Source organism: Nothobranchius furzeri, chromosome 14 (assembly GCF_043380555.1).
Source record: "Nothobranchius furzeri strain GRZ-AD chromosome 14, NfurGRZ-RIMD1, whole genome shotgun sequence".
NCBI classification, from domain to species: Eukaryota; Metazoa; Chordata; class Actinopteri; order Cyprinodontiformes; family Nothobranchiidae; genus Nothobranchius; species Nothobranchius furzeri.
The window spans coordinates 55,140,085-55,163,325 of record NC_091754.1 but is presented as its reverse complement, the minus strand read 5'-3'; the positions used below and the strand labels follow the sequence as shown (position 1 = coordinate 55,163,325).

Below are 23,241 nucleotides of genomic sequence, written 5' to 3'. Positions count from 1 at the left end.
TGTGTACCAGTTACTAAGAATACAGTTGTGCAAATACTTCAACAGAATAACTGTCCTTTTGACCATTTACTTGTGGAAAATTTAGCAAGTGCAGTTTGTGACAAAAACCCTGTTAAAAAGGCAATAAGGAAAAAAGGGCCCCTCTCCAGTGTTTGGAGGCGAAAGGCTTATTATAGAAGACATTTTGGTGTAGTTGAACCGTTAGAATATTTTCTTGATAAAAAAAATGGAAAGTCATTTCAGTATATTTCAATTTTAAAGACTCTACAGGAAATCTTGGACTGTGAAGCAATACTGAGTCAAACAGAGCATATACAAACATTACATAAAGACTCAGGAGAAGGCATTTACAAGTCATTTTTTGATGGTGCCATATTCAAAGAAAAAGTTCTCTCAAACGAGGAAAGCATTTCATTAATATTATACATTGATGATTTTGAGATATGCAATCCCCTTGGGACATCTAAAAGAAAGCACAAAATTTGTGGATTGTATTGGACTCTCGGTAATTTGCTCCCCGGTTGTAACTCTGCATTGTCGTCTATTTACTTGGCAGCTTTAATTAAGAGCAATGATCTAAAGTCTTACAGTTATGCAAAAGTCTTAGAGCCTCTAATAAGAGATCTTCTGTTTTTGGAACAGAGTGGTTTGTATGTTCCAAAGTTAGGTAAAACCCTCAAAGGAACCCTTCAATGTGTAGTGGCTGACAACCTCGCTGCACATGGTATTGCTGGGTTTGTAGAGAATTTTACTGGAGACTACATTTGTCGCTTTTGCACTGCAAAATCCTCTCAATATCAAACAACTGAGGTTAACAGAGGAACATTTACATTAAGAGACAAAAATATTCATTCAGATCACCTAAAAAGTCTTGAAGGAACTGAAATATCCAGTTGTTATGGTGTCAAGTCAAATTGTGTCTTGTCAGAACTGTTGTATTTTGATCTAACCAAAGGATTTCCACCGGACCTTGCCCATGATGTTTTTGAGGGCATAGTTCCTTTTGAAATTGCCCTTTGCCTTGGAGTTTTCATTAAAAAAAAATATGTCACACTAGTTGCTTTGAATGAAGCAATATCATCATTCAACTTCAAATGGAGTGACAAAACTAACAGACCTCACCCTGTTGCTCAGAGTTTTGCATCAAAAAAGACTGTGGGCGGCAATGCCCATGAGAACTGGAGTTTGCTTCGATTTCTTCCCTTGTTGTTAGGGCAAAGTGTTCCTTGTGAGGAGCCAGCTTGGCAAGTTCTTTTGGACTTAAAGGACATTGTTGAAATAATAGTTTGTCCAGTTCAGACAGAAGAGTCCGTTGCATATCTTGATTTTAAGATTTCAGAGCACAGGGTCAAATTCCAAGAGGTCTTTACTGACTGTGAACTTAAGCCCAAGCATCACTTCCTTGAGCACTATCCGCACTTGATACGTCAGTATGGACCACTTGTTGCCCTCTGGACAATGCGCTTTGAGTCAAAGCACAGCTTTTTTAAGAGAGTTGCAAGGAACGTCAGATGCTTCAAAAATGTGTTGCTCACGCTTGCAGAAAAACACCAGCTACAGATGGCTCACCACCTACAGTCCTGCAAGGTTTTGAAACCTTCATTGGAAGTTTCCACTGTCACCAACGTTCAAACGGACATTCTGAACAAGGACATTGTAAGCGCTCTTAAACAAAAGTCTGTAAATGTAGAGACCGTTGCCTTTGCTGAAAGTGTGACACACAATGGACTTCTTTACAAATGTGGAATGATCCTGGTCCATGGCTCGCTGGGAGGACTACCAGAGTTTTGTGAGATTATCCACATGGTCATTCTTCACAACAACCCTCTGTTTGTTGTCAAAAAGCTCAGTGTGTGGTACATTGAACATTTTAGATCATATGATCTAAAATGTTCTCCAAACAAGGAAGTAGAAGTTCTGGAGCCTAAAGAACTGCTTGACAGATACCCCCTTGTTGACTACAGAATTGGAGGAATGCGCCTTGTCACTTTAAAAAGATACATTCATGTTTAAAGGGTGAGGAGAATGATGTGTATGCAATGCTTGTAATTGGAATATTTGTGTCATATTAACTAGTTAAAGAATCTTTATATACAGTTGCAGGAAAAGGTTTGTGAACCCTGTGGAGTTTCATGGATTTCTGCCCGTTGTGGTCCTAAAATGTGATCTGATCTTCATCAAAGTCCCAACAATAGACAGTCTGCTGAAACTAAAACCACGAAAATAATTTTGTTTTTATTTTTTTATTGAACACACCATGTAAACATTAACAGTGGAGGTGGAAAAAGCTTGTAAACCCTTGGATTTAATAGCGGATTGAACCTCTTTTGGCAGTAAGAAGTTCAACCAAATGTTTCCTGTAGTTCAGATCAGACCTTAGGAATTCATCTTTTCTTCCATGAGAGCAATCCCCCCCAGGCCCTGACGCAGCAAAGCAGCCTCAACCACGATGCCCCACCACCATACTTCTCAGTAGGGATGAGTTTCGGATGTTGCTGTACTGAGCCTCTTTTTCTCCACGCAGTGTTGGGTAGTTCTTTCAACAACTCAATTCTGGTTCCATTTGTCCAAAGAATATGTGCTAAAAGGGTTGTTGGCACATCCCATTGATTTCTTTCAGTCTTTAGCTGATGCTTGGATTCTTCTCCTCATTGAGCATTATTGAACAGTTATTGCTGTCAAAGGAGCTTCAACTATTTATTGTTCACATACTTTTTCCACGTGCACTCTGAATGTTTACTTAATGCATTATTTTAGTTTGAAAACACATAATTCTATGTGTGGTATTTTAAGGCAGACTGATTATTGTTGTTGCTTAGAATATCAGATCACATTTTACGGCCAATTTGTTTTTAGATATTTTGATGCTAATTTCAGAACGGGGTATTTAACCCTAAGCTTTACATGTACTTTTTTTTTTGTCCTTAAGAACATGAAGTAGAGACTCATGCCAATTGTTTGTTTTTCAGATTACCATGGGTGCAGCAAGACTTAAAGTCATCTTGGGCGAAAACAATGTGGAAAAATTGATTCTTCCAAATGGTATACCCCAGTCTTTATTAGAACTTGTCAATGTCGTAAAGAACACCTTTGGAATCACAACAGAAATTCGCCTGCAATACATGGACCAAGATTTTGGAAATGAGTTCTTCAATCTAAACGCAACCTCTGAACTGCAGGATTTGGGAACAATCAAGGTGGTTCAACAGGAAGTTGTTCCACTCATAATCACACTTACTGATGATGTTTCATCAGCTTGTGCCACTTTTGATGCTGTTGATTGCTCTTTACAGGCATCAAACAACACAAACATACTCCCTTCTCCTCCAAAACTGTCATTTCGAAGCGTGCAGTGGCCGGCGGTGTTTCCTATTCCACAATTTTCGTATGACACCGAGCTTGTGCTTGAAAGGGGAAATGCTGAATACAAATCATCCTCCAAATTGGTGTATCTCAGCACAAGAACCAAATCTGACATTCTGAACAAAGTATCTGAAGAAATCTTCAAGTACAAAGCTTATCCATGTGATGAACACTTTGTTGCAGTGGCAGAAGCTTTAATCAAAAAACATCCGTGTTTGAAGGAACCTGGATCCTCAAATGGATGGTACGGATGGAAGCAGAGGCTCAAGTACAAAATGGGAAATCTTAGAACCCAGCTCAGACTGCACGGGTGCCCAGAGGTAGCTGTTAACTCCATGAAGTCCAAAGTTACAGAAGGATCTTCTGGCAGAAACGTAAAAAGGCCTAAAAGGGCAGAAGCTAACTTTTATCCATCTTTGCCAACTGGGGACACTTCCGAATCCCTTGAACAGGAAAGACTTTCACTTCTGACTGAAGTGAAAATAAGACACAATGACCGGGTCATTGCAGACAAAATGGCACGCACTTTTGCATACAGGCGACAAGAGGTGGTGGACGGTGAGCCAAGAATCCAGGATTTTAAGGGTCGATGGCCGGCTCTTTTTGATCAACGCGAGGTAAGAAGACATTGTTATTTAATTTAATCGTTGACAGAGGCTTTATATATTAAAGCTTTTATGTTTTTCTTGCAGATCAATGCAGAGTTCCAGAGGCTTGTAGCTCTTCCCCTAGAGCAGAAGTTTTTTTCCCAACTTGACAAGTACTCCACCAAATTGATGACCGCCATTCGCTCAAGAGGAGGATCAACCAGGGAGAAGATATCTGGGCTGACACAAATCTTTGACCAGGTGAACTAAATTCAGGAGACCAATGATGAGTAACCAAAGAAAAACACAATGTTGGCTTTGTTTCTTATTACATTGTATCTCTCAAAACTAGACCGAAGACGTCAACAAAAAAAGAGAGTGTGTCCTGAAAGCCCTCGTCCCTTTCCTTGGAGAGGATGGAAATGCTTTCATCAAAGAATACACGGTAAGTAAATCTTTAAACGGGTAAATAAAAATGTTCTGAATGATTGTGTGTATAAAGTGTTTAGCTTAGAACTATTGTCCTTTTGGGCACCACAAGGACAATATTTGGTAGAAAATTAAGTTTTACTAAAATACCAAAAATTACCAGACGTGGCAGCCTCATAGCGCTTTCACACAAGGATCAGATCAGCTCACTTTGGCCCAGCATCACTCGGCCGGTCTCGGTCCAGTTGTGTTCAGATTGCTGTCTGAGGAATCGGGCCATGGGCGGAGACAGCAGGCGGGGGGAAGGAAGGCAGGTAAACAGGGGGACAGCATTGAGGATAGCGTGGGATATCACGGAAGAAAACAACAAAGGTTGATGTTTTTTTTTTTTTACTTTGTGCGCAGACTGCGGTTCTTTTAAAAGAAAATACCGTAGTTTCACGACCATAAGGCGCAGCTTCAGTTACGTGTCTTTTTGGTATTTAACACATACAAAAGGCGCACCAGGTTATAGGGTGCGGGCGTGGGCACGGTAAAACGTACCGGTAAAACATCTGTGCGGGTTCGGGACTCGGAACATATCAGTGCAAACCAGACATTGTGAAAATTATAACAGCCAAAAGCATGCTTCACTTTATGGGCTCGACACACGGGAGGCGACATCGCCTCTCCTCCATTCATTTTCAATGAGACATGTGCGAAAAAGCGATAATCGCGGGTCTCTCTCCTACCAAGCGAAAAACGTGCATGTGAAAGTTTGCACTCGTGCACGTGTCGTGCACGGACGATCCAGCGACACGATCCCAGAAAGTTGAAACATTTTCAACTTTTCATCGCTGTCGCTCGGACGAGGACCAATCAACGGAGGTTTCATTCACTGACCAATGAGCGGACAGGATGCTCCGTACACCTCCGAGCAAACATGATGGAGAAGTTGATTATTATTATGTTTATATATTAAAATCAGAAGTAAGATTTCACATAACTCTAGCAGCACCTTGTGAAACATCATATCTACCACTTTATTAACTCTGAACCGCTTAAATAACCTTAATTCCCTCCAACCTGACACAGCCAAGCAAAACAACGGAAGTTTCGATTTCGCCATGGAACAGAACGCGTAGACGGCTTTGCCGCTGCCGCGGATCGCCTCCCGTGTGACAGGTAATAAAAGCGACAGCGACAAATTTCGCTGATCGCGGTCGTTTGTCGCCTCCTGTGTGTCGAGCCCATTACTGGTCTAGTCCTGGTTCAGACCTGGTTTAGAGCGCACGTGCACTTCCTCATTGCGTGCGCTGACGGCTCGTGCTCTTCTAATGGGCTCGACACTCGGGAGGCAACTTCGCCTCTCCTCCATTCATTTTCAATGAGACACGCGTGACAAAGCGATAATTGCGGGTCTCCCTCCTACTAAAGCCGGTCGTACACCGGGAGTGCTGCAGGAGGACACAGGGATTTATGGGGGTTGGATGAGTAAAACGAAATAAAGAAAGTAAATCTGTGATTTGTGATCAGTTTAATTTGACATGAACAAGACAAACACGCTTTCTTGACAATCTTTGTGAATAAAAAACGTGTAGAAATAAAAACGAACAGCGTGTGTTATTAGGGAAATAGCGGGCGAGCAGTGTTGATGCATGATTGCGCATGCGTCGTGAGCGGTTCTGATACTTATTGGGTCGCAGCTGCTCGCAGCGCCGCTTCAACTTTGCGATATCCTCACGAGGGACGAGCAAAATAACACGCCAGAAGTCCGTGCGAGCTCACGATTGCACGGTTGAAGTGGTGCAGCAAGCGGCTGAGACCCAAAAAGTACCAGAACTGCTCACGGCGCATGCGCAATCATGCATCAACACCGCTTGCCCGCTATTTCTCTAATATCACATGTTCGTTTTTATTTCTACACGTTTTTTTTACTCACAAAGATTGTCAAGGAAGCGTGTTTGTCGTGTTCATGTCAAATTAAACTGATCACAAAACAGTTTTGCTTTATTTCGTTTTCCTCATCCAACCCCCATATATCCCTGTGTGTCCTCCTGCAGCACTCCCGAAGGACAACAGCTCTGTACATCTCTGAGCAAACATGAAGAAGTTGATTATTATTGTTTTAAATAGTAAAATCAGAAGTAAGATTTAACATAACTAGCAGCACCTTGTGAAACATATCTACTGTTTTTTTTTAAAACTCTGAACCACTTAAATAACCTTAATTCCCTCCAACCTGGCACAGCAAAACAAAACGGAAGATTCACATCCCCTTATGCGCTGTGTTGAAGTTCAGAATGTGTTTAGTTGGTAGATTTAACCACATAAACTTTCCACATGAACAAAATCATATGTTTGTTATTAAAAGGCCTAAGAAAATAGTGTGATTTGAATTGTGTTTTATTAAAAAAGGCAGTGGGAGCAAATATGAGTTTGGTTGTGCTTTATTTGAGCGCTATTACCAGTAATTAATCATCAAATCCAGGCTCGTAGCCTTACTTTGAACGCCCTGTTCACGCCAATGTCCAGCGGTTGGAGTTCCTTTGTCAAGCCTCCTGGAATAACAGCGAGCTCCGAGTTAATTTGCTTTACCCGTTTTTTCACATCGTCCGTGAGATGAGCGCGCATGGAGTCATAGATCAACAGGGACGGTGACGTGTGGAAAAAAACCGCCTGGTCTCTTCACATACACCTCATTCAGCCACTCTTTCATTTTGTCCTCATCCATCCAGCCCTTTTCGTTAGCCTTGACGATGACTCCAGCTGGAAATTTCTCTTTAGGCAGAGTCTTTCTCTTAAAAATCACCATAGGTGGCAGTTTCTGTCCATTAGCATGGCAGCCAAGCACAACAGTAAATGCAGATTTTTTGCGTCCCGTTGTGCGTATCGGTACCGTGCTAGTCCCCTTCTTCTCAACAGTGTGATTCACCGGGATGTCAACGGTGAGCGGCACTTCGTCCATGTTGGTTATGTGACTGGGTCACTTGACCGCGGTGTTTACAATGTCAGAACACCTGCATGAGACGGGATGTTAATTACAATCTGCCAGAATGACTCACCTTCAGATTCCTCCAACATCGTTAAAAATGATCAAATATGGAACATATCGGCGTGCGCAGGCCAGAGTGCTGAAGCTCGGCGCATTGTTATTATGAAGCTAGGGCACATGTGGAGGACACACACACGCGCAAAAATATACTTGTTTTCAATTACATTTATTGTGCCCACTTACTTTTTCTTAGGCCCACCCACAAATGAGTTTCTGGCTACGCTAATGGTGACATATGACAGACTTCTCTGAGCTCCGCAGCCATTACACGGGGTGCGCGCACCACACTTTGGGAATCCCTGGTCTAAGGAAATATCCATTGAAATTTTGTTGAAGGATTAATATAAAAATAAAATTCGGTACAGGGACGATTCCAGCCATGATAAGCTAAATGTGCCAGCTGACAGACTTTTGTGTTGTTTTGCAGGACAGTCACAGAGCAGAGATGCAAAAAGACCTGGAAGACGTCACGATGGCTGTGTATGTCATCCGGTCCGAGGGAGATGAACTTCAAGGGCCTCCTGAGGACATTGGGATTGTAATCGAAGGAGTAGAGGTTCTTGATAGACTGTCCTCAGTTGGAACAGCATGTGCACTCCTGTTAGGTTTGATCTACATTCTTAATCTGGCTTATCCAAAGGTCCTTCGCTTTACATTTGAGGTGTTGCAGAAAATTATAATGGAGCTGGAACCTCAAAAGATGTCTCCAAAGGTGCAGAACCTGTATGTGAAACTGCTAAATATGAATTAATATTGGTGGTTTGCAACCACAAGATCAGTTTTTGCCATTTCCTTTTCCAAAATGTACCTGTAGCACAGGTATGTTGTTTGTAGCTGTCTTTTTTCCCAGCATGGTGCAGAAACTATAATCTAAGCCTTGATTGTTCACTGACGGTGAAGTAATTTGAAAATAGAATTTCTAGGATTTTCCAATTCTAAGTAATACTTAGATAAGTGAGGGGAAAAAACATTCTGTAACCAGTCCAGTCATTCTCCTGATCTGGCAACAGACAGTTTACTTTAGTTGAGCATAAAACAATAAAGGTAAAGGGGAATGAAATGCTTTTGTTAAAATTAATTTATATTGTTTTTGGGCTAAAACGAAGCAAATAGACTGCTGCTAAAACAGGAGAAAAACTGGGCTGTTACAGAATGTTTTTTTTTCTCATTTACCAAAGTTTTACTTAGGATTGGAAAATCCCTTTAAAGCCAAGTGTCATCTACTCTGTTTTTTATATGCACTTCAGTTTAGATTTGTTCTTTTGCTGCATCTTGGTTTTGATTCTGGTTCAGCCATGGATTTTGGATTGCATGTAGGTTTCAGTGAAATGAGTTTTGCCTATGGTTCAAATTAAAAGGGCACCATTGATGGTACATCAGCTGACTTTTTAAACCCGTGTTTAGCAATTCTAGTTTTCGAGTGCCAGTATACGGCAACGTTTAATTGTGTCTCTGCTTCAACACACCTGAATCAAATAATCTGGTCATTAACAGGGCTATGGATTCCTGAACTGCATACTGAGGTTTTTCAGCCATTTTATTCAGGTGTATTGAAGCAAAGACAGAACTGAGAGTTGCAGTACACCCTCAGGCACTGGAATTTCCTTGTGATATAGGTATTGTTCAGTCATTTTTGTACTGTGTTAGATTTGTTCAGAGCCAGCTGAAAATAACGAGCTATTACATTTATCTTCCTTCAATGGTATTCCCCAAAATGTTTACAATTCAGTTTTAATGTCTGGCTTTTTGATGTTATATGCAATTCACTATGTGAAGTCATTGTGTTGTTAAACTGTGAGAGCATTTGTATTAAATTTTGTTACATTTTGCGTATTGTATTTTCTATAACATTTCATGTATTTTGTACTTATTTTTACAAAGTTAGAAGGCAAAATTTTATGTAGGAACAAGCGCACATTGTTTAATTTGTAGTTTTACACTGTAAAGTAAAAACAATGTAGTAGAAAATAGAGTTGATTTAGTCAAGTTAGACCAAGTAGTTAAAATGAGCTTCAAATTTCAATGTAATCAGAATGAAATTCTAACTTTAGTCACACCTTGTATTTCATTTTGAACAAACTTAATTAGATTGTGTGTTACCAGTTGACATGGTTTCTTCAAGTTCTTTCAAAGAGTTTTTTTAATATATATAGAGTTGATTTTTTGTGAATTTTTAAGTTGGACCGAAGTAGTTGGGTAATTTCAATTAACTTGAAATTTATAAATTGGACCAAAGGAGTTAAGATAATTTCAATAAACTTAAAATTTTTAAGTTGGACAAAGGAGTTAGGATAATTTCAATGAACTTGAAATTTTTAAGTTACACCAAGGTAGTTTGGTAATTTCAATTAACTTGTCATTTTTAAGTTGGACCAAAGGAGTTGGGATAATTTTAATGAGCTTAAAATTTTAAAGAAATCTAAATGAAAATCTTACTTTAATCAAACTTTATAGTTCACTTTGAACAAACTTGATTCAACTGTGTGTTACCAGTTGACATGGTTTTTTCAAGTTTTTTCAAAGAAACACTTTTTTCAGTGCAAGACATATATGATGTTGACTAGTGCGTGTCACGTGTGTGTGCGCGCATGCGTGCGTGTGTGTGTGTTAAGCCCCGGATCTTCTTCAGTCCTAAATCTGACCCTGGGCATCGCACAGTTTGACCTTGGAATGTATTTGCTGGAATGACCTCTCCTATGATGATTTAATTTGTGAACATTTTTTAGGTGTTGTGTGAACACACACTTGTATACTCCAGCAAACGTCTCCTGCTTTTATAAGGAAGGCACTGCTTATGTATCGAACTGTTGACCCATAGAATACCACTTTATATTAATGGGTTTTATATGTGAAACTCTCGAAGCAGAAGCAGAAAAATGTACATGTATTTTTACCATTATTATACGTGTAGTGTTTATAAAATAACATAGCAGAAAGGCTAAAAATCTATCAGGCTTTATTTTTAAATAACATGAAGAAAATCTGCATTCAAATTCAGTTCAGTTCAATAATACTTTATTAATCCCAGTTGGAAATTGATTGCTGTAGTGGCACAGAATAATAATAATAAAGTCGTCAAAGAGTTGTTGTATATTACAATGGCTGTTGGCAGGAAGGATCTCCAGTAGCGGTCAGTGTTGCAGCAAAACTGAAGAAGCCTCTGACTGAAGACACTCTTCTGTTGTCGGACAGTCTTGTGAAGACAATGCTCAAGGTTGTCCATCATTTTCTTGATTCTCTGGAGAATCCTTCTTTGCATTATCTCCTCCAGTGGTTCCACAGTCATCCCCAGAACAGAACCAGCCTTTTTTATTAGGCTGTTGAGCCTTTTCAGGTCCCTGCTTCTGATGCTACTACCCCAACAGACAATGGTTGAAGAGATTACACTCTCAACAACAGACTTGTAGAAGATCTGCAGCATCTTGCTACAGACATTGAAGGACCTAAGCGTCCTCAAGAAGTGCAGTCTGCTGTGTCCCTTCTTATAAACGGCTTTGTTGTTCTTTCTCCAGTCCAGTCTGTTGTCCAGGTGAACTCCAAGGTATTTGTATTCCTCAACCACCTCCACTTCTTCTCCCATGATGGAAACAGTGTTTGACTCCACCCTGTTTCTTCTGAAGTCTAAAATCATCTACTTTGTTTTGTTCACGTTCAAGGTCAGATGATTGTTTCCACACCATGCCACAAAGCGCTCCACCAGCTCTCTGTACTCAGCTTCCTGTCCATCTCTGATACACCCGACAACTGCAGAGTCATCTGAGTATTTCTGTATATGACAGGTCTCTGATTTGTACTGGAAGTCTGAGGTGTACAGGGTGAAAAGGAATGGTGAGAGTACAGTCCCCTGTGGTGCTCCACTGTTGGAGTTTGGAACCCATGGAGTTTCTGGCAAAGCACATCAGGCTGAATTGTGTTAAATGCACTGGAGAAATCAAATAACATGACCCTCACAGTGCTGCCTGCTTTGTCCAGATGACAGTAGGTTGGTTGAAGCAGCTGGATGATGGCATCTTCAACTCCAACTCTGTGGCGATAAGCAAACTGCAGCGGGTCATGATATGTCCTAGTTTGCTTATTTCAGGTGGACCAACAGGAGTCTCTCCAGGACCTTCATGATGTGGGATGTCAGGGCAACCGGTCTGTAGTCATCATTGACTGATGGGCAAGTTTTCTTTGGAACTGGAACAAGGCAGGATGTCTTCCACAGGACTGTAACCATCTCTGCAGAATCCCACAGAGCTGCTCTGCACAGGCCTTCAGTACTCTGGGGCTGACATCATCTGGACCTGCAGCCTTGTTCCTGTTCAGTCTCTCCAGCTGCCTCTTCACCTGACTTCTAGAGACAGATAGGCAGGAGGGGGAGGTAAATGGGGCAGCATCATCTCCTGACTTGGTTGAAGACAGACTTTTCGAACCACAAGAGTCCATGACTGCATTAGAGGACAAAAGAGCTGGCGTGTGACAGGAAAATGTTGGATCAGAGGAGGATGGGATGTCTGACTGGGGACAGGTGAGGAGGATGCTGGTTTGTTCCTGAACTGAACCTATTGAAGAACTTGTTCAGTTCATTGGCTGTGTCCAGGCTGCCATCTGTACAATCCTTCCTCTGCTTGAAGGTGATCTTATTCATCCTTGACCACACATCTCTGATATTGTTCCTCTGTAGTTTGTTCTCCAGATTCTTCCTGTATACCTCCTTGCTGTCTCTGATCTTGATCTTCAGTTGCTTCTGTATACTCCTCAATAATTCCCTGTCTCCCTCCTTGAAGGCTCTTTTTTCTCATTTAGCAGATTCTTCAGTTCACTGGTGATCCAGGGTTTGTTATTAGCAAAGCATCTCACTGTTCTGGTGCGTATGATGTTGTCCACACAGAAGTTTATATAGTCAGTGACACATCCAGTCATGGCATTGATGTCCTCATCATATCCTTGGCAGAGAGTCATCCAATCTGTGGTCTCAAAACAACCCTGCAGGGCTTCTTCAGCATCCTGTGACCATTTTCTCACAGTTCTTCTTGTCACAGGTTGCCTCTGAACAAGTAGTTTGTATTCTGAGCAGAGAAAAACAAGATTGTGATCTGATTGTCCCAGAGGAGGTCTTGTTTTAGACATGTATGCATTCTTTACATTTGCATAACCCAAATCCAATGTCTTGTTTTCTCTGGTGGAGCAGCTGACAAACTGTTGAAATGTTGGAAGTGTAGCACAGAGCGAGGCATGATTAAAATCACCAGATAAAGCCACAAATGCATTGGGGTGCTGGGTTTGTAGCTTAGCGACAACGGAACTGATGGCATCACATGCGCTTTCAGCGATGGCTGAAGGTGGAATATAAACAGTTGCCAAGACAACACTGGTGAACTCTCTTGGCAAATAATATGGGTGACAACTTACTGCCAAGAGTTCAACATCTGGGCTGCAGAGACGACATTTCACTGAAACATGACCTGGATGGCACCATCTGTTGTTGAAAAGCACTGCCACTCCACCTCCTTCTCTTTTCCCACTCCTCTTCAGATCTCTGTCTGCTCGTACAGTCAGGAATCTTGGCTGAGAGACGCTGGAATCGGGGATATGGTCCTGCAGCCACGTCTCAGTGAAACACAACACTGCACTGCCGACACTCTGGCTGAGTCCTTGAAAGGGCTTGGAGTTCATCCATCTTGTTGGCCAGTGATCTCACATTGCCCATTATGCTCGTTGGAAGAGATGGTTTGAATTTCCTCTTTCTCTGTCTCAGTTTTGCTCCCGCTCTGCACCCACGCTTCTTGCGTTTTAGCTTATTTGGGATTTGTGGCTTCAGTTGAGGTATTATTTCAGCCTTACCAATGTTAATCAGCTGCTCCCGATTGTAAACCAGCTTGTTGCCATGGTTACGCATCATAACAAATGCTTAAAAAGTGAAAAAAAATAGCAGTAAAAATCATCTCTTCACAGCACCAGAAACAGAAAACTAAAATGTCCAAAAAATACAGTTTTTCTTGAGAAATTAGAAGAAAAAATGTCCAAAAAAAGGCAAAACTTACATATAGTCAACAGAGCTACTCTAACATGCAGCCACCCAGAGCAGCGCAGTTCCGGAAGATTTTTTCCTAAGAAGGGATTTTGAATACTTGTTTGTGCATGTATACGTGCGACATGATTCATAATTCAATAGGGTCTGACTCTTTCACAAGTCTGACACCTTCTGCCGTAATTGGTTCTATCAGCGCTCTGCAGGGCTTGAGCTGTTTGCAGACATTGTTATTTCCAGGTTAGAGTTTTTATAATACACTGAGAACCTGAAACTGGAGCCAAACCAGGGATCCGTGAGGTCCTCGAGCTGAAGAGGAGCCACTTTACAAGCAATTCATCACCTCACCGCAGCCTGTCTCTCCTCTTTCTCCTTTTGTCTCTCTCCCACTCCCTCTCTTTCTACTGCTCTCGCTTTCAAAATAAAATCTTTTTCTCATTGTTCTCCGATTTTCCCCTTCCACCCCACCCCCCGCCTTTTTTTTAGCTGTTGTCTCTCCATTTATGTTTAATCCCAGAGGAGAAAGCTTAGGTTCTGTTTCGGCGTATGGGTATCTGACCTCTGCATCGCCTCTAATCCGGCTTAGTTCACTTAATGATGCCACTTGTGGTGCCACAAACGCCACCGAGAAGTCTATAAAAGCCTTCCATTAAAATGCAAATCCGACCTGGTGGAGAGAAGCTAAGCGACACAAAAGTGGGAAAATTTGACCGTGGACCCCCTTTTTCTTCGTCTCTCAGCTATGCAGCCAATGCAGCAAATGCCCCCCGCCTCAATAATAACTGATACTGTGATTAGGTGCACTGCGACATGTTGCCAATGAAATAGACTCCCAGTACCAAAGGATTAAAAAAGAGAAGGAAAACTGAGCCTTTTTATTTTAGCAAAGACTCGTGCATTTTTTCCTGCTGTTGTTGTCAGGAAATGAACAAATGGTTATCAATGTTCGGAGGGGAAATCTCCCATCTCTTGGCCAGCTTTTCCCAGCTGATGCTATTTTCTCCGTACAAGACAGGAAATGAAATTTTCTCTGTGTGCTGTATCACCTCTTGCTCACCGCCCCTTTTCTACTCTACCTTTTTATCAGAATGTCCTCTTTGCTGAGAGCCAGGAGGAGAAGAAGCTCTCTCCATCTCCAAACACAAGAGTGGTCTTAAGCAATAACATGCCATCAGAACAGACACACACGGCAATAGAGTAGTTTCAATTTACAGAATTATTTAGGGGCAGTTTTGCTAGACGGGATTATTTTCTATCAGGTTTACCAAATTCCTCTGTGGATGTGGGAATTAGAGAAACCACATCATCGTGCTTTCGAAATGGCATCTTTAACCACTAAAAGGATTTACGCAAAGATATTTTTTAGATTTGCATTATGAGAAAATTGTTACATTTATTTAAATATATTTTAGATAAAAGTTTTCTTCCTGTTTAAGTGGGCACTTTATTTTTACGAGGTGACTAAAAGTACCGAAGTACGAAAATGGCAGAGGACCGCTCATATTACTCAGGAACATGGATTTGCATTCAATAATAGTTCATAAATATAATAAACCTTAAATATAATTTCAAAACACATTTCTTTTAACTGCTGCTGAATTACATTTGTCTTTTTTTTACAATCTGGTGCAAGTAAAAAGTTTTATCCAGACGGGACATTGTTATAATTTAGCAGGTTAAGCTTTTTACAAAATATAAGCCTTCATGGCATCCAATAAAACTGTAACTATGTATATTAAATGAGGTTCTTTTAGCTTCAGACATGAAGGTGTTTCGAGTTACCGTTACATGTTTTGACCGTCGTCTGCAGTCTTCATGAGGGAAGATTTTTTTCTATTACCACCCTGATGAAGACCGTGGACGACGGTCGAAACATGTAAAGGTAACTCGAAACACCTTCATGTCTGAAGCTAAAAGAACCTTGTTTAATATTTAAAAATAGGACATAATGAACATTGTAAAGGATGTAACTATGTATGTAAAAAGTTAAAAACACAACAACAAACTGAAAAAAACATTTCCATAAGAATAAAGCATGAAAAGTGGAAAAAAAAACTGACTAAAGTATTTAAAAGCTGGGTGCATCTATTTAACCCCAAATGTAAAGCACCTGGGAAATAGTGTTAAAGTCAGTAAAAAATTTTAAAATTATTCTTTCTAAATAAATCTTTGTGAAAAAAATATCTAAGGAAACGTAAAAGAGACACTCTTAGGACCAATTCTGGACATTTTTGACAAATGGGGTCAAAGACACGGTGTTGGTGGCTTTCAAGACCATTAAGATTGGACAAAGTCAGATGTGGCTTAGTTCACGCTCTGCTCCAGATGTCTACATTTGAGTTTATGGTGAAATGTCTATTCATTTTATTTTGTAAAATTTGTCACATAGCAACTACTTATGTGACCCGGTTTGAACTCTGTAATTAGCTATACAGATGATGCAACCGCAATTACTTTTGCTATTTATTACTAATATTGTCACATTTTCACATAAATGGTTATTTTTTAAATGAAACTTTTGCTGAACAAAGTATTTATAAAGAAAACTTTTAATGATGATTCGAAATCAACGGATCGTTTATCTGTTCTTGGCCTGATGGTTGAAGGCTAAATACATTTGAAATATTTCTAATAAGAGGCAAGCATCTTCACATTGTTTTTATTGAACTTTTTATTTAAACTTTTTGGTTTTTTCAGTTTGCTGAATTCAATTTATCTCTGTTTATTTCATTTATCTAATAAAAATGTTTGAATTATGGAATTGTCTTAAGCAATGTTCGAGACTTTATCATGTTGCTTTGTTTGTTATTTAATTGGTGATTCTTGCTGACAATTAATCTGTTGTCATTATAATCCTCTAAAAAGAGACAAAATATGTTATTTAGAGTGTGAAGCCATGATTATGAATCCAAATCATTTAAAAGAACTCTACTAAAGAACTAAAATTGTCCCATCTGTGCTCATTTGATCCTCAAGAGCCCTGGGCAATTTGCTAAATCAACAAATACCATTCACTCAGAATTAGTCCTATAAAACACACTGTTACAAGAATATATAAACAAAAAATGATAAAGTTGTGAAAGTGAGGTCTGTTTGTATCCAAGTGTAAAGTACAAAAATTGTAATGGTAAATACGGGAACATTTATTTCCTAAATTCTTTAATACCATTGTACTTTAAGCAGAAAAAGCTATTTTCACCAAACACTCACCCTAACAGTTGAACGTACCATGCAACTCTTTGAAAAAAAGAGTGTTAAGCTGGTTGTGGCAAATGGAGGGTGTAAAGTGGGAAGGGTGCTAAAAGAAACGGAGACATGGGGAGCATCTGCCTGTGGTCATGGTTCATTCAGTCCTGCTACGGCCTCTCAGCTCTTTCGAAATGCAAGACGGCAAAAGGGGGGGTGGGGGGGTGGTGTGGGGGGTAGAGTAGAGTTGGCATAAATATACCCTTGTTTTGTCAGATTTTTTCCCATGTCTTTGAGTATTTTGGTGTTTTCCACTTTTAACCACTTTTTGCCGGGTGTCTTGGAAAGAAAACAAAGATGGATCCTATCTCCCTTTAAACTCTAGCTGTCCACTTTACACTCTGACTCAACACAAATGCATATTTTAGTTACAGCCTCGTAGAAAGCCAAAACAGATGTCATTTTCTTTTCAAATGTTGCTGTTTGGGCTTACAAGTCAAAAAGAGCGACCCAACGCTTGATAATGACTGCTACAAAATTCAGTTGGAATCAAAAAAGCCTCCATCATGAGTTGTCTGAGGTTCCCCTCTGCTTTTTGGATGGGTCCACTGATTTGGGAGGTACCAGAGGCGTGGAATTGATTTGTGTCTGCAGTCTGACAAAGGCGGTGTGTTTGCATGTTAAAGAAGACAGAGGAAATGAGAAGATGTGAGGTCATGTCCTCTCTGAGGCCTTCGGCATGGCCCTGATAAGGCAACATAAGCCAATGCATTCGACAGCGGAAGATGTATCTACTTATGATATCACATCAAGACCTGCCCTACTCAAACACTCTCACCCTACCCCCCGACAAACCTACATCTATAGCACCAGGAAGCAAAATGTCACTCTTCGAGCTTCCTTAGTGGCAAGTTGACCTCAACGGCATCAACGTTCTGGACTGCTCTGAGTAGATACCGCAATACTGACAACTTGGTCCACACAAGCCAATAAGTAAGTTCCCCTTCAAAATCAGGTCAGTCAGAGGTCTGGATTACAAATGTCAATTGTAAGAGTGGTTCATACAGTTGTCTTAATTCATTTAAAGATTTGACGAACAGTCAGCCATAATCCGAAAATCTTCCATTTTAGACTGGTTGTTTGTTGTTGACATATTCTCATATCATGGTTTGGTGTTGATTGTAATTCTCGTAGGCAATAACACAATAACAAAATAAATGAATAGTTTAATTAATACCTGAATTATAAATGGGAACACAGAATAAATAGGACATCTGTTTTAATTTGAGTATCCATTAACAGGTTTTCTGGTTCTAGTGTATCTGTTTGATTCTCGTACCACAAATTCCTTGGGTTGATTTTGTTATTCCTGCGGTTATGCACATCTGTAAATTTAACAATCTAACATCCTTTAGAATTATAATCCAGGATTTATTGCCACATAGAAGGAGAACTCAATGTTGGTTTGATTTTAATTTTTGTCACAAGCGTTTATGAAACTTCTTTCCTTCACTTCTTCCCTCCGTTGGCTGCTCTATTTGTGAATCCTTTGTCCCCTTGCGTGCCTCGATTTTGTCCCTTTACCTCAGATGTGTCAAGGCATGCCCATTGCTTGCTCTGCCCAAGCCTGAGCATGGCAAAGCAGGACAGATGGTTGCTAGGGAGGTTGCCAGGGCGGATCAGTGGGCCTGTGTGTGCGCCTGTGTGTGTTCAGTATCTCAAAGCCACGCTTCACCATTGGACAATGACTGCGCCGGCCCACACCGGGGCTGGGTTGTGGCACCAAGCCGCGACCCAATAATACCAGTGCCGCTGAGGGTTGCGACCTGGAAACGGGGGCTGACTGTGATAACAGCTTGGCCGAGCAGCGGGGAGGACACCTTGTCAGTGTCACCATGTCGTAACGCGTGAATGTCACTGTCCTGCTTGCCCGTCTGGCCTCCACCTCTTATTTTTCTCCAATCGACCCCCTCCCAAACTGCCTATGCCCCCGCCACACACGCACCCCTCTTCTTCTCTTCTTCCAAGTCTCTGCCTCCATCTTGAGAAAAACAGCATGCCGTAGCGAGATATAGAAACCAGCACCAGGAAGAAAATAAAAGGACTCCCTGCTGATTTACTGTGCTATTCTATTCTCAGCTCGGTTTTGAATCTAAGCCTTGGCAAAGGGCTCGATTTGCTTTGATAATCCTTTCTGGAAACTGCAATCCGTGTCTTTTGGTTAATGGCACGTTGTCAGTTCTGCGGATCTGCTCTGATTATGGCTGCTTTGTGTGTGGCCGTAATACAGACACCAGTGAATCATTAAATTAGAAACCCATATTCAGAAGCCGTTGGTGACTATTTAATCACGTTGCTGAATGGTGTTAGGAGGACAGGATTCCTATCTTCAAAGGTAGATAAGTGCACTTGAGCATATATAATCCCATAGAATGATTCTGGTTATGAAGTACTTGTGTTAAACTAAGATGTTAGAATATTCTACCTTTGAGAAATGAAATATATATCTGGAGATGGAGTAATTTTAAATTTGATTTCATCTTAAAAGCTCAGGTCGAACACAGCAGGTGAGTCTCTGGGTAACAAGCACCGGCTGCTCATTTTGGCACCTCCCTACCAGCAATGATGCTTAATAGATCACTCTCTGAGCTCCAGGGAGGGCAAATAGAATGATGCCAACCATGTCATAATCCAGACCTTGGATTCCAATTTTATGAAACAGTGAACTGACCGGCCTTATCGACCAAGTTTATCAAAGACCATCCAGAATCTATCACAAAGTCAAATTTTCAAGTGTCAAACAGATTTGAAAAATTTTGGTATAAACCTAATTTTAGTCAACATTTTCAACGTTTATTGTACCTGAAAGTTAGTTTCCTAAATCAAATTCTGTTTACCGTTGCAAAGTCTTCTCGAGTCTTTAAAGAGGACCCAATTATGCACTTATATAAAAAGACGAAACAAAAGAAAGACCTGTCTCTTTGTTACAATCCTCATCTGATATCTTCCTCTCAGAAGTAGCTCCCTCAGGTTTTTCTTTGACGGACCATAAAACCACAGTCTTGTACTTTTGCAGTTAGCAACCACGGCATCGTGTAGTGGCTGTGACACAGAATGGGATCAACTGAAGAGTGATTATTAGCTTTAACTTTCTGACAGTGCTGGTACGGGTCATTTTGTCAGCAAATTTGTATGACCGAAGGGATTTTTGGACCGGATCTTGTTGCTGGATCTCTGCTGAGAGCTAAGTCATTTGCAAGATAGTAAAGCTACTTCAAAGCTCAGAAGATGTATAACATAAAAATGAAACACGGTTAGCGTTTCTGTAATGCAGGCGTGATAGGTTGAGTAACGCTGCCATGAATATATTGATAGACCATAATCTTTACTGTTTCTGAATCAAAGAGCTGCCTATTGAAGCACCACAGGGTTCAGTTAGGTCTGTCCCTTTGACAGGATCACAACCGTCCAACCTGAGGGTGTGTGTGTGTGTGTGTGATGTCTACTTTGATTCAGGCCATTCAGCAAGTGACTGATGATGTTCCCCTCCAGTGCCAGGCCACATTACAGCACAAAGAGTGAAACAAAGAGCCTCTAATTGTGCCTTTGAGCAAGCCGCTTGGTCAGTCAGCTGGTGGCGAGCGAGGTCCCGAGGGTTCAGATGTCCTACAGATTGGCTGAGATTTGGGAAACCGGAAAGGGAGGAAATTGGGAAAATGGAAAGTCAAATTTTAGATGGGCAGCTAACCATATATTCAAGCAATCAATCGTATACAAGGATAACAAGTTATGTCTGTGTATTAATCTTGATATTTCTTCTTCTATTGTTTGTGATTCTATTTACATGTTAGGTAAAAAATCCTAATCACACTCATTTTAGTTAGTTGTGAATTCACAGTTCTTTACCACAAATACTAATTGATTTGGGAAACACTATACTGAGTTCACATATTAAGTGAACTCTTTACTAGCCTAGAAATCTAGACAGACAGTAGCTGAAGCAAGACGAGTTTGCTCTGAATGACCGTCTAGCCACGTTCCATAGGAGCCTCAGCAGGTCTAACATTGTTTTGTGCTATGCCAATAACAGCGCTCTATCGGTTTGGTGGGTGGGATGGTGCGACTGAGCAGAACAGCTACGATGGCGACGGCACTTTTATTTTGGCATCAACTTTAGACGATTTTGACTTGTTTTGTACTTTGACTCATGAGCAGATAGAGGTACTTAAAGTATCTTTCTGGAGTAATTTTCTTATCCAATGGCACCATCTAGTGGCTGACAAGCACATCACACAAATAGCCTCAGATTTTTTTTAAATGCCAACTTCACGTTTCTTGTTTCTGTGCATCTGTAGCTGACAAACAGAGCTAAAACACGTTGTTTTAGAAGTATTATTCTCATGTCATGTTGTGTTTTCATATATTTATACTTTAGAGACTTACTTGTCAGTGAAAAGTTCACCAACTCTGCATCAGCTGAGGTATTCCTTAAATTTGAAGCATCTAAGCGGTGGTCTAACGCTATTGGTTAGTTCTGGTCGGTGCTTAGTTTCCTATTGCACGGAGCTCTGCGGGGCAGGGGGCGTACTTAGCAAAAAATAAATAAAAAAGACATATTGCTTACATTGTATCACAGTACATAAGACAATCACTTTAACGGATTTCTGAAAAATTATACAGAATTTCTTAAATGGGAAAACTCCGGAAAGAGACTTTAAGATCTATATTTAGAAAAAAAATGTATTTGCATCTTTTGTAACAGTTTATGGCAGACTGCTACGCTGACTGACCTCCCTAGTAGTGGGTACATCACTTTATTCGTTGTCCAATTGCATGCGGAGATGGTTTGAAAGATAAATGTAGATTCCACATCAGGACTCAGATCTGTGTATGTGTCGTGGCCAGACTATATATTCACATTGATAGGATGGCTTGCTAGGTTAGCTGAGCTGTCTACTTGTGTCTCTAATGACCTTCTGACTCACAGTGATGCAGGAGATTGCTCTGGTTCTTCTGGATCTGACTGTAGCTTTTGACACTGTTGACCATCACCTGCTAGTGGAGAGGCTGAGAGACTGGGTAGGCCTATCAGGAACTGCTCTGGAGTGGTTCTCCTCTTATCTGTCCGAGCATACCTTCTCTGTGGCCGTCTCCAAGTTTCAGTCCTCCACCACCTCCCTCACCCATGGTGTCCCGCAAGGTTCTGTGTTGGGGCCTCTACTTTTCTTCCTCTATCTGCTTCCTCATCAGCAAATCCTGAGCTCCTTTGAAGAAATCTCCTACCATATGTATGCAGATGACATCCAACTCTACATCTCCTTTAAGCCCCATGAGATGTCTAAGCTGCAGCTGTTACACACCTGCTTAGACTCTATCAAAACCTGGATGACTGGGAACTTTCTACAGCTGAATGAAGATAAGACTGAGGTCCTCATCTGTGCCCCAGACAAGCTGGTTCGCAGAGAATCTCTTGGTCAGCTTGCTTCTCAGACCAAACCCTCTGCCAGGAATCTGAGTGTCACCTTTGACCCAGCTCTCACCCTGGATTCTCTAGTCAATTCTCTTGTTTGCGCTTCCTTCCTTCATCTCAGGAATGTCCAAATCTATCACGCTCCAAACTTGAGACTGTTATCCACAACTTCATCTCCTCACGCTTAGACTACTGCAACTTGCTTTTCACGTGTCTGAGCAAAACCTCCCTGAACCGTTTACAGGTGGTTCAGAATGCCTGTGCTCAACTTTTGACCAAATCATCAAAGTACCCCCACATCATCCCACTTCTCCTCCAGCTTCTGGCTGCCGGTTAACTTCAGGGTTCATTTCAAGATCCTTGGTTCTGGTTTTAAGGGCCTTACATGGACAAGCACCAAATTACATTGGTGATCTTCTCAGTTCCTGCACCTCCAGCAGGTCCCTGAGGTCCAGTGACCAAAGCCTACTGGTTGTGCACCAGGCTAAAGATCAAAGGTGACAGATCATTTGCTGCTGTGGCCCCCAGACTCTGGAAGTCTCTCCCTCTGAGCTTGAGATCAGTGGACTCAGAGGTCTTTTTTAAAAAGCTGCTAAAAACCCATCTGGCTTTAATGTGACTTTTGGATGATTCAGACCTTCTTCTCATTCATCCTTTTCTACCAATGTTGCCTTTCCTGGGATCCACAGATTACCTCTTTTTTTATTATTTATTTATTTTCATTTTCCCTTTTATCACATTTTTAAACACAATTTTAACTTTTCCCAATGTAATGATTTTTTTAAAAATATTATTAATTTTTGTGAAGCTTCTTTTCATTTTTATCTTGAGAGGCAATATATAAAAGATTGTTTCTTCTTCTTCTTACATGAGGGACATTCTTTGTCTTAACTTTTTGAAGCCAACCAGAAATTACACCCTCATCCTTAAGGGGCTGGCACCAGAAGTGAGCAAATCCTCATTGACTCCCATGTTAAAAATGCTAATTTCACAGCCTGGTCCTAAAAACTGTTTTAACATTTTAGTCTACGGCCATGACAACTCTGAGGGTCATCACATTTACACTTTTCTTTTCTTTCATTTTTATGCTCGCGATTGCCCCCTCAGGCCAAAAGCGTAACGGCAGCTTCAATAGTAGGCTTGTGCACGAGGCGTGCAT

The 23,241-nt window shown here is 40.9% G+C and overlaps 1 protein-coding gene across 1 annotated transcript; it reads left to right on the top strand.

Annotated features, from left to right (window-relative positions):
* Positions 1 to 9,242, top strand: LOC139062597 (uncharacterized; the record flags this gene model as incomplete). The annotated part of the gene is given in 5 exon segments (XM_070543870.1): positions 1 to 2,016; positions 2,970 to 3,980; positions 4,056 to 4,211; positions 4,303 to 4,395; positions 7,841 to 9,242. Coding segments are annotated over 4 exon segments (1,578 nt in total). The 3' UTR covers positions 8,165 to 9,242.
* Positions 9,243 to 23,241: the final 13,999 nt, after the last annotated feature.